The sequence below is a fragment of the Wyeomyia smithii genome, chromosome 2, assembly GCF_029784165.1.
Source record: "Wyeomyia smithii strain HCP4-BCI-WySm-NY-G18 chromosome 2, ASM2978416v1, whole genome shotgun sequence".
NCBI classification, from domain to species: Eukaryota; Metazoa; Arthropoda; class Insecta; order Diptera; family Culicidae; genus Wyeomyia; species Wyeomyia smithii.
In genome coordinates, this window is record NC_073695.1 from 213,813,287 (window position 1) to 213,825,536 (window position 12,250).

At 40.8% G+C, this 12,250-nt stretch overlaps 2 protein-coding genes across 12 annotated transcripts in view; one reads left to right on the top strand and one right to left on the bottom strand.

Annotated features, from left to right (window-relative positions):
• LOC129725201 (trehalase) overlaps positions 1–1,078 on the top strand; it is a 59,350-nt gene extending 58,272 nt beyond the window's left edge. For 10 of the 11 annotated variants that reach the window (XM_055680741.1, XM_055680742.1, XM_055680734.1 and 7 more), the window contains 2 exons: positions 619–819; positions 882–1,078. In XM_055680741.1, the coding sequence (XP_055536716.1) occupies positions 619–791 (173 nt within the window). In that variant the 3' untranslated portion in view covers positions 792–819; positions 882–1,078. The remainder of the gene's footprint in view (positions 1–618; positions 820–881) is intronic. The other variant, XM_055680733.1, reaches the window with a different exon arrangement.
• Positions 1–12,250, bottom strand: part of LOC129725212 (nuclear inhibitor of protein phosphatase 1) — a 489,093-nt gene that overhangs the window by 256,725 nt on the left and 220,118 nt on the right. The gene's annotated exons all lie outside the window — the stretch shown is intronic.

Sequence of the window (12,250 nt, forward strand, 5' to 3'; positions counted from 1 at the left end):
TTCAGTTGTTCAACTAGGTAGAGTATTTTTAGAACACTTTTGTACTATCGTGCTTCGGAATCTGCAGGAAAGTCATCACTCAGGACGGTTAGTAACCGACGTATTAAAGTTATTCAGGTTATAAGCGTGTCTGTCAAATTTGTCTACATTAGAAAACCGTTATTGTGCCTATTCAAATCAGCTAGCATGTGATAGACATAGGGAGTTAAGTTAAGAAGACTTTTTTCTTTAACCGAATTGATAGTGCGATAAGGCTTTTTTAGGAGATGAATGTTTATTCATTAAGTAAATACAATGATTAATTGTTAAATAAAGAAGAATTAAATTTAAGCCATTGAGACTAAATACGATGTTTGTGTGTTATTTCCACGTTATTATAAAAAAGGTGGTGGATTGTGTCAATGTGTTAAATTGAATAACTACTCATTTTACACCGACCCTCAAAATTTGAATTGGTTTGCTTCAGTGTATTACCTTTGTTAAGCATATTGGAATGCAGAGTGATTCACAGTGCAACACCACTGCAGTTGTCAGCATGCCGGAACTGCTACCCGTGAGATAGGTGATCGGCCATAAACATAATCCATCCCTCAGAAATTTGTTCATTACTACTTTCAGAACCTTCTCATGCGTCCAACGCTTCGTCAGTTCATTTGATGGAAATGTATATACGTTTTATAGTAAGTTCTAAACTGTTTAAATTTCCTACTGAACAACAGATGACAGTAAAAACAACGCGGGTGCCCTGGTGTCGTATTCGATCAAAACAGGTATCTTGGCAACAATCGTAGCCTTCTTCGTCGGCATAGTCGGGTAAGGGTATGTATAAAACCAATGCCAGTTCAATGTTGAAAAATTTAAGTTAATTTATCTTTTTTCAGAAACCTCTCACTTAACTAATTTTAAGTGACAGTCGTTGAAATCAGAAGACTAGTATCATACAAACGAATGTCAACGTAGCCTCGCAATGATCAAACTAAAGCGTGATTTTTAAAACCGACTGCAAAAGCATGATATTGTGTGATTGAAACCGAAACCGACGAACTACATTCCAAATAAAAAAATGCATTTATTCGTACTCAATTGAATTAATATTTCATAATGTCTAATCCAATGATAGTGAAAATGTAGAGAAAATTAAGTGATTACTGACATATTATCATTTGTTTTTAAACATGTTGAATAACCTGCGTTTCACCAGTCTCACCCATAGCTTTATCCTTATAGAAAACAACATTGTACCTTAAAGAAAAAGGAGAATGCTATGTAAAGCATTTAAAAACATCGTAATGTGTGTTCCCCAAAATATAACAATCTTTTTCGTCATATATGCTTGTCACAAGTCGTAAGGTGAAATGGTATTGAAGCCACAAACGGTCGATTTCGACCCACCACTTCGAAATTTCAGAAGCACAAGACTCAGAAATAAATAATGCGTTTTCTTTGAAAAAGTTATTTTATGTTTGCTTCACCGCAGCAAGCACAAAAAAGCGTTTTCACAAGTGACGCATTAACTGTTACCGAATCTTGTGCTTTTGAAAATTCGAAGTGGTGGCTTGAAGTCGGCCATTTGTGAGTTCAGTACCGTTTATCCTTAAATCTACGACCTAGGTTACACTGGTTGATTCCAAATCACTGTACCACTATGTAATGCCTAAAGATTGATTCTATCTTCTCACAAAATTTATTCCACTATTTTGAATCGCAGTCTAATTTCCTTTTTTATTTCTGTAGCAGTATATTTCGTCGCCTTTTCGGACGGTAATACTTTTGCGGTATACTTGAACTTAATCATATTTTACTCGATGAAAAAACAATAAACTGCCAATAAGAACGCAAAAATCAGAATATAGTTGCATTGGTATTATTTAAAAAAAGACAAACCTACGTGCATATATGTATTTATTCCGAAAACGTTCCCTTTTATTTTTTTCAGTACGAGCTATCGAACTTCCTGACAGGAGAGAAAAAAGTTCTGCACATTCTTTGTCTAAGCTTCTGTGTTTGTTGGAAGTTAAGTTTCATAATATTTGAATTGTTCAAATAGGCTGTGAATATGATTCATATCGGCATAACAAATTCAGTGACTATTATAAAATCACTGAAAATTACGTTTCGAATTATTTTTCGAAAAACTTGTTTTTTTCATATATTATTATTTTTTTGATTGAAGATATCTGATTTCTTATTTACTTTTTTAATCAAAACTGTTGTCCGTTAACTGTTTTTTAATGTCGTGTATTTTCCAATGTGAAACTGTTTTTGGCTATTATTTTCCAATATCTGGATATAAGGTATGGTATAAATGTTTTAAAAAGCAGAGAAAAAAAACGTTTTCGCAGCATTTTTTAAAGAATACAATTAAACAACACGGTGTCCCCAGACCGTTATTATAAAAAAATCACAAGAAGGTTGTATGCAAAGCCACGACCGCAAGGTTGAAGTAGAATACTTTTACAAGAAAGATAACCCGGCTGCTTGCGTGTCAGTCATTTTTTCTAGTAAATAAACGTTGACCGTTCATTGGCAATATTGTAATTTCCTTTTGTCTGATATTTTGAATGAAGTTCATTGAATATTTTTAAATTTTGTGCAAATGAGAAGTTGAAGTGCTGCCGAATTGTAATATGCACATTTAAAACGACATCATTAAACGGGAACAAAGGCTACGGTTATGCAGAACGCGAATGCCGGCGCGATGCGATTCGCCTTACCGTGGTGAAATGTACAGCTCTTTTTAAGGCGAAGTAGAGCTATACATTTCAACAGATTTTGTCTTGCCGAATCGCATCGCGCCGTTATTTGCGTTCTGCATGACCGTAGTCAAACACTAAGCGACGCAAACACGTAATAATAGTCAGAGTATGCATGTAGATGAAGATAATTAACTTTGGATTATAGCGCAAAACGAGAAAATATTAACTCTGCAAATAATCATTTGTGTTCTTCAAATTTCAGTTGTTCAATTTAATATCCGATGAAATGTTTGTTTATTATCTGATGAAGCTCTTATATAGGCCAAATGATGCATTCCCAATTTACTAGGTCCATAACTCTGCCGACCGTGCTTGGGAAAGCGCGGTATAACGACTAATCAGAGGTCGAATTTTGTGTTTTGACAAGGCTTAAGAGTTTTCAATAGTATAATAGTTCGAATAATAAAATTGCAATTTCATGCATTTGGTAGGAATCTTAGAAGATTTTCTAATCGATTGCTGCAAAAACGAAGGAAATCCATCGAAAACTAACCGATTTATTAGCATTTGAAATTTTTCTCACTTTTTTCAGTTTTAGATTTTCATTTCACATCCCTATGTAGCCGAACTTCCTGAGAGAAGTATTCGAATTCAAAATTAAATCTTCATTAATTCATTTGTTGTCCTTATAAGGACAATTGTTCAATTTATCATAGGATGTAGTGTTTATCTTACATCTCTGTGTTACCTTGACAGTGAGGACTAAGGCGCACGGTCAAACACAATAAGAAAGGTGTTTTCACATTGAAAACTAGACACGGCTTTACTGGAGAAAGTGTTGGCAAATGAATCTACCGCTAATACCACCGCTATCATACGAAAGCGCGTCGTTTCATGTGGGGAATATCAACAACGAAAAATGACGCGCATCTAAGCATAACCCGAACTGTTTCGCCGTGCTGCTCCCATCTACCTTTACATCGGCCTCAGGGAAGTACCGGCTGCATCTGCATCTACCGCTGAGGCTGTCACTATACTGCTATTGGTACCAAAAGCTATTAACTCTTCAAATAAGTGTTTTATTTGTTCTCAAAAGAACAATTGTTCAATTCAAAATCGGATTTACGCAATCGCATCTCTGTAATATTACCGACAATAATATTCTTCTGAACAAAATGATTCAACTTTTCCATTAGGCCTCTGCCATAATAGACGCGAAAAGCGACGCGAACCGATTCGCTCGGCTGTAGGTTAATGTACAGCCATCAGTAGAGCTGTACATCAACCTACGGCCGAGCGAATCGGTTCGCGCCGCTTTTCGCGTCTACTATGGCAGAGGCCTTAGAGAAAGTTGCTTGCTGATGTATTCACTTCATGCAAGCCTGCTGCTGATGCTTCCCGCTACCACACTCAAACAGCATTTTAGTGAAGGGAGTGTCGTTGCATCAGCTTACCCTGCTACTATCAATGCTGATATACCCGCTGCAACAGTTATGCTATGCATAGCCATGCCACAGTTGTGGCCGCTTTACGCTGGCCCAACTGCTTAGCAACTGCAACGCTATCCGCAGCCATAGCCGTGGCATAGCCATGCCACAGTTGTGGCCGCTATCCGCTATCGATGGTACCCACTGCACTGCTCCCTCTGCTGCTAAGGTAGGACTGCTGTTGTCGCTGTTCAGAACTATTATGAGCGGCTTCGACTAAAACAGGCTCTTATGTAGGGATGAAAATAGGAATGAATTATTTTACGTACGTGGTGGAATGATATAACTCGAAAAATATGTGTGACTTCATTCTGGCTCAGAGCGATCATTTGATAAGCTCCACCTCTTTTTTCAGTTTCAAAAGTTTTTCCTCAGTTTCGTAGCACGGATGCACAAAAATGATTTCTTGTGAACATTCTGTCGAGCCGGACCGATAGCACTCTCATTGAAGCAACAAAATAACATGTTTTGTGCCGTGTTGTGCAGCTTGGTTGAAGAAAATATTCCCGTCCCCATGTCGCATGTAAGCAGATTATTGGAGATCAGTAGACAGTAGATAGTGTATCCAGCGAATAAACACCGATGGTGCTCTCACACACGCAACGGTTTTACCCGTATCTTATTGCGGTTTGTATCATCAAGCGATTTCGTTTGCTCGCTGTTGCGTGTTGCATCATGTTGCAACTTGGCAGCTGGGAGACGACGAAATTCTGTTTATGCTGATTGATTGAATCGACTTCATATTAGCTCTGCATAGTCGAACTAACTGCTTTTGTGAACGCGTTCTAACAGGGCAGTTTATTATTCAATGTCGGTTATGCTGATCGCAGCCTTTGCGCTGCCCCTACAGTGGGGGGTTTACTAAATAAAGTGAAAGTAAAAATTAGACAACTACAACAGAATTTGATTGCATCCCGCATAGAATGTCTGCTTGTGTTAATGCCAGAAAATTATTAACCTTCAATTATTTTTTTATTTGCCTTGAAAAAAGCATGTTGCGGTTCAAAATCGGTTGCAAATTACAACCTTTAAGCTGCCCTAACATTGGGGGAATTAAGATACACGGACAACATGCACTGTGGAAGCTATTTACATTCAGTAAATTAGACGGGTGCGACAAATTTGAATTGCTAGGATACAACACAGAATGCTTGTTTGCGTTGACAAAAATTATTATTTTTTCAATGACTTGTTTATTTGCCTTGAAAAAAGCATTTTAATTTCCGAAATTGGATTTCCTGATGGCAATCATCATGCTGCCCCAACACGGGGGAAATAATGGCTGTCTGGCGACACACGCTGAGAAAAACCGCGCTGCTCCTGAGACGTGGTGACCAACCACAGGGCTAGTGCTGCTGCTAAGAAGGACGACTGCTGTTGTCGCTGTCTAGAACTATTATGAGCGCCTCCGGCTGAAACAGGCTCTTATATAGGCCAAATAGCAAGTTTTCAATTGCAAGGTATATGATCCTGTCGACCGTGCTTGGGAAGCAAGCATATAACGACCAATCAGAGATCGAATTTTTCGTTTTGACAAGGCTTGGCTATTTTCAATAGTACAATAGTGTGAATAATAAAATTACAATTATCTTATTTTGGGAAGAATCTTAGAAGATTTTCCAATCTATTGCTGCAAGAACGAAGGAAATCCATCGAATACTAACCGATTTATTTGCATTTGAAATTGGACATATTTTTCACTTTTTTCGGTTTTAGATTTTCATTTCACATCCCTATGTAGCCGAACTTCCTGAGAGAAGTATTCTACTTCAAAAATGCACCGAAGGGTCTGAGTTTACCATTCGATTCGTTATGACGTCCTGAATCTGTGGTCAAAATTTCAAAATCGTCGTACGTATTTTTGACCAATGCTCTCTTGAAGGTCGTAAAGTACAAAAAAATGATATAAAACGAAATACTTATTGTAAAACACGTTTTACAACTACCATTTCATGTAATAACTTCCAAAATAGTTTCTACACATTCCAAGCATTATATTTCATGACATTTACAATTGGTGGAAATATTTATTTGAAAATCTCACAGTGCACAATCGTCTAAACTCGAAATATCGTGATCGTTTTAGATTTGACTGTGAAAAATTGATTTCATGTACTCTAAGTCTATGCCTGTAATTGTTTCATAGAACATACTAATACTTAAAATAAAAATCGATTTGCAATTTTTTAATTCCCTCACTCATCATTCGTGTTGCTTCATCAATCCCATGATAATCATTTACTGAAGAAATTTAGATCAGAAGAATAATGTCTGGCTTCTTTTATTATTAAACTAGCTGACCCGGCAAACTTCGTCCCAACTATTTTAGTGTTTAATTTAATAATTTTAAACATTTCAACATTTGGTTGGCGAATGGTTGGACACGTGTCACTTGAGATCCTATTGTGGTCATTCACCTCTGTCCAGCAACTCCTATCCCAACCTCCACGTGGTGCCAACCGGGATACGAGTAACCTTAGCGGAGATCGGGTAACCAGCCCCGGTGGAAACTTTGGTCGTATGCTGACTGGGAAGGGGGAACGTACGCGGCTGTTTCCCCATGTTAGGAGCGGCGTAAAACAGCGTCTGATCCGGAGCGGGCGGCTGAATCATGAAACGCGGTGTCTCGCCAGCTATATCAAAGACGGCAGCCCCGTCGCGAGACTAGGTATCGCAGCCCTAGTAAGGCAGTATACTGAATATTAAATACTACGAACAATCCAGATATAAATACGGAACGAAATAATTGGCATGGACCTAGGCGAACGAAAAAGGACAACGATTATTGGAAACTCGGTACTTGGAATGTAAGGACTCTACTCGAACCGGCACGCGCAAGTATCCTGGCTAGAGAGCTGCGAAAGGTGAATGTGGAGGTTGCAGCTATCCAAGAGGGGCGGTGGCCGAAATCGGGAGAACGCGAATTCCGAGCAGTAGATCCTATTGCGGACACTTCATTTACTTCAAAAGCTGCGCCAAAACGTAAAAATGCAAAGCTTGCTATTTTTTTTCCAACAATGATCCGCTATTGATCAACGTGACATAAATAAACTTACGTTAAAGTTGTTTTGCTCCATGATTTCATAAGTTTCTGCAAATTGCTGCAAGAAATTTTAACTGCCGTGTGTGCAGAGCACATGGACATTTCAATTGGTGGTAATCTTGCCGTGGGATATGTTGGGAAACGGCAGAAAATCGAAAATGACTTATCAAAAGTAATTTTTTTGGCAGGAAAAATTGATAAAAACCTAATTATCATAAAATAAAGTCTGCTGTAACATATGAAAAATAAAGGTCTGATGTTGTTTTAAAAGTTCAGTGCGAATTTCAAAGGTATAGTGGTATGAAATATAAATTTTAACGGCAAAAACTTTTTTTAAACATAATTGAACATAATCCGATAGCTCAGTAAGATTGAAAAATAGCTACCTAGTGTCTTCAGCAAAGTTTTTTGTTATGTTATGTTGAAAAACTTTGTCGAAGACAGCGAAAAAAAATATTGATTTTTAGAGAAATTATTCTTTTTATCTCACTTGTAGGGGGATTCATCACGGATCTGTTAATGTCCAAAGAAGGATCTTATTTTACTCTAAAACTTTCCCGAAGACAGTATTGCTCTAAAATGTAACGTTTATGAGAAAATGACTTTTGACCACCTTTTTTCATTTCTGGACCACAGTGCCACGTTCTGATTGATGGACGGCACTTTTCAGACGTTACAGACGTGAGGTCGTTTAGAGGACCGAACGTTGACTCGGATCACTATCTCGTAGTAGCCAAAATCCGCGCCCGGCTGTCCAACGTGCTGAAATCAAAGGCAACGAGGAGGATGCAGTTGAACATCCAGCGGCTATCAACTGAAGGAGTGGCTGCAGAGTACTCGCAGAAAGTTGATGAACGGATTGAGGAAAGATTTGAAGGGAACCTGAATGAACAGTGGATGCACATCCACAGTTCGATCAGCACTACAGCGCGAGAACTGTCGGGTACAACTGCGGCAGCTGCGCCCAATGAGTGGTTTGACGCGGAGTGCCAGCGAGTGACGGAAGAGAAGAACCGCGCCAGGGGTCACATGTTGGCCACGGCTGTGACTCGTCAGAGCATGGGTAGATATCGAGATGCAAGAGCCGCTGAAAAGAGACTCCATCGCCGGAAGAAACGACAGCATTGGGAGCGTATTCTTGCGGAGGCGGAAGGTTGCTTCTCCAGGCACGATGCGTGGAGCTTCTACACGAAGGTCAACGGAATCAGGAATCGAAACGTGTCAGCCCCTGTCATGTGCAACGATAGGGAGGGGAACCTGATAACCGATAAAACAGAGGTGGCCAGGCGTTGGAAGGAACACTTCAGTGTGCTGTTGAACGGTGAGGGAAACAGTGGAGTCGAAAGGAGCAGGATGACTTTTGTGAATGATGGTCAAGCTGTGGATCCACTATCCATGGACGAGGTGAAGAAAGCAGTGAAAGAGCTGAGAAACTGCAAGGCAGCCGAGAAGGACGGCATTCCCGCCGAACTCTTCAAAGTCGGGAGCGAACAGCTGTATCGTGCCATCCATCGGATCATGCTAAGAGTGTGGTCTGATGAAGAATTGCCCTCGGACTGGTTGGAGGGTCTCATATGCCCGATCTACAAAAAAGGCCATCGCCTGGACTGTAGCAATTATCGGGGCATAACTCTTCTCAATACCGTGTACAAAATTTTCTCCCGCATCCTGTTCCACAGACTGAGGCCGTTGCAGGAGACCTTTGTTGGCCAATTACCAATGCGGTTTTCGAGGGGGACGCTCCACGACGGACCAAATGTTTACCTTGCGACAAATCCTCGATAAATTTCGAGAATACAACTTGCAGACGCACCATCTGTTCATAGACTTCAGGGCAGCGTACGATTCAGTCAAGAGAAATTAGTTATGGTAGATAATGATTGAACATGGCTTCCCAACAAAGCTGATTAGGCTGATTCGTGCCACCCTTGAAGGCTCTACATCAAGCGTCAGGGTAGCCGGTGAGATATCGGACTCGTTCGTGACGTTAGATGGTTTGAAGCAGGGCGACGGGCTGTCGAACTTATTGTTCAACATCGCATTGGAAGGTGCTATACGGAGGGCTGGTGTGCAGAGAAGCGGCACCATCATTACAAAGTCGCACATGCTTCTCGGTTTTGCGGACGATATCGACATCATTGGTATCAACCGTAGAGCTGTGGAAGAGGCCTTCGGACCTCTCAGGAGGGAAGCTGCGAGATTAGGGCTCGTCATAAACTCTGCCAAAACGAAATACATGGTGGCTGGCAGAGTGCGTGGTAGTCCGTCGGATGTTGGTGCTGCGGTGGTGCTAGATGGGGAAACATTTGAAGTAGTCGACGAATTTATTTACCTGGGAACATTAGTGACATGTGACAACGAGGTTAGCCGTGAGATAAAGAGGTGGATAGCAGCCGCAAACAGGGCCTTTTACGGACTACGTAACTAGCTAAGGTCCCACAGTCTGCAAATCCGTACTAAACTTGCACTCTATAAAACACTGATTCTTCCGGTGGCTCTCTACGGCCATGAATCATGGACGCTGAAAGAGGCTGATCGGGGAGCTCTTGGTGTTTTTGAGCGTAGGATTTTGCGTTCAATCCTTGGCGGCAAACTAGAAAATGGTGGTTGGCGCAGACGCATGAACCATGAAGTGTACCAGGCATACAAATCGGCGGATATAGTCAAGCGGATAAAACACGGCAGGCTTCAGTGGGCTGGGCATGTAGCGAGGATGCCGGACGAGCGTCAAGCGAAGGCTATATTTAGCAGGAATCCCGATAGAGATCGTCGACTTCGAGGTAGACCCCGCACTCGTTGGATGTGTGCTGTCGACGAGGATGCACGCGAAATAGGTGTTAGGGGCGATTGGAGGATAGCAGCCCAAGACCGAGGGACATGGCGACGTATTCTGGATTCGGCACTGGATCGATAATCGGTCTGTCGCCTTAAAAGTAAAAGTAAGTAAGTAAGTAAACATTTCAAATTCATTGATTCCTTGCGATTGGCTTATATCGTTTGAAATGATTGGTTATATCGGAATGACAACATCCTTGACTTTTGGCTTTTGTACATGACCTCTATTCCGGATATATATTGGGTGCATTTCAGTTATTTTCGTTATATTCCAGAAACTGAAAGTGGTCATCTTCTAATTCAAAATGGTGTCCAGGGTCAATGCTTGGCTTCTTTACATCATTTCGATTACGGACATATCCATATGTAGTAGTATTCGGTTATTTTCGGCTGTTTCCCAGAAGTTGCCATTTTTCAATTCAAACTGGTGTCTGAGGTAAATTTTTAGCTCCTTGCATATTCTGGATCCGGTGATACTCATATTGGGTGGTATTTGGTCACTTTGGGCTATTTTTCAGGAACCGTAAGTCGCCATATTGGATTTTAAAATGGCATTTGGAGACAATTTTTGGCCCCTGAGCGTCATTCTGTATAAGAAACACCCATGTTGGGTGTTATTTGGTCATTTTCGGTTGTTTTCCAGAAACCGGATGTCACCATCTTCGAATTCAAAATGGTGTCTGTGGTCGATTCTAGCTCCTGTGTATCATTCTGGTTCCGAAGATACTCATATTGTATGGAAATCGGCCATTTTCGGCCGTTTTTTAGAAACCGGCAGTTGCCATCTTACAATTCATAATGGTGTCTGAGGTCAATTTTCAGCTTCATTCTAGTTCCAGAGATACTCATATTGGGTGGTATTTGGTCACTTTAGGCTGTTTCCCGGACACCGAAAGTTGGCATCTTACAATTCAAAATGTTGTCTGAGGTCGATTTGTGGCTTCATTGCATCATATCAATTCCGGATAATACCCATATTGGATTGTATTTGGTAATTTACCGTTGTTTCTCAGAAACCGGAAGTCGCCATCTTGGATTTTAAAATGACATTCGGAAACAATTTCTGGCCTCTGAGCGTCAATCTAGGTCAAGAAACACTCATATTGAGCGGAATTTGGTCATTTTCGGCTGTTTTCCAGAAACCGGAAGTCGCCATCGTACAATTCAAAATGTTGTCTGAGGTCGATTTGTGGCTTCAGTGCGTCATAACAATCCCGGAAATACCCATATTGGCTGGTATTTGGTCATTTGCCGCTGTTTTTCAGAAACCGGAAGTCGCCATCTTGGATTTCAAAATGGCGTTAGGAGACAATTTTTGGCCTCTGAGCGTCTCTCTGGTTGAAGAAACACTCATATTGGGTGTTATTTGGTCCTTTTCAGCAGTTTTCCAGACACCGGAAGTCGCCATCTTGGATTTCAAAATGGCATTTGTAAACGATTTCTGGCCTCTGAGCGTCAATCTGGTTAAAGAAACACTTATATTGGGTGGTATTTGGTCATTTACGGCTGTTTTCCAGACACCGGAAATCGCAATCTTACAATTCAAAATGTTGTCTGAGGTCGATTTGTGGCTTCAGTGCATCATAACAATCCCGGAAATACTCATATTGGGTGGTATTTGGTCATTTGCCGCTGTTTTTCGGAAACCGGAAGTCACCATCTTGGATTTCAAAATGGCATTTGGGAACAATTTCTGGCCTCCGTGCGTCAATCAGACTAAAGAAACGCTCATATTGAGTGGTAATTTTCAGCTGTTTCCCAGACACCGAAAGTTGCCATCTTACAATTCAAAATGTTGTCTAAGGTAGTTTTGTGGCTTCAGTGCATCATAACAATCCCGGAAATACCCATATTGGCTGGTATTTGGTCATTTGCCGCTGTTTTTCAGAAACCGGAAGTCGCCATCTTGGATTTCAAAATGGCATTAGGAGACAATTTTTGGCCTCTGAGCGTCAATCTGGTTGAAGAAACACTCATATTGGGTGGTATTTGGTCATTTTCGGCTGTTTTCCAGAAACCGGAAGTCGCCATTTTACAATTCGAAATGTCTGAGGTCGATTTGTGGCTTCAGTGCATCATAACAATTCCGGAAATACCCATGTTGGGTCGTATTTGGTAATTTGCCGCTGTTTTTTAGAAACGGGAAGTCGCCATCTTGGATTTCGAAATGGTATTTAGAGACATGCCAG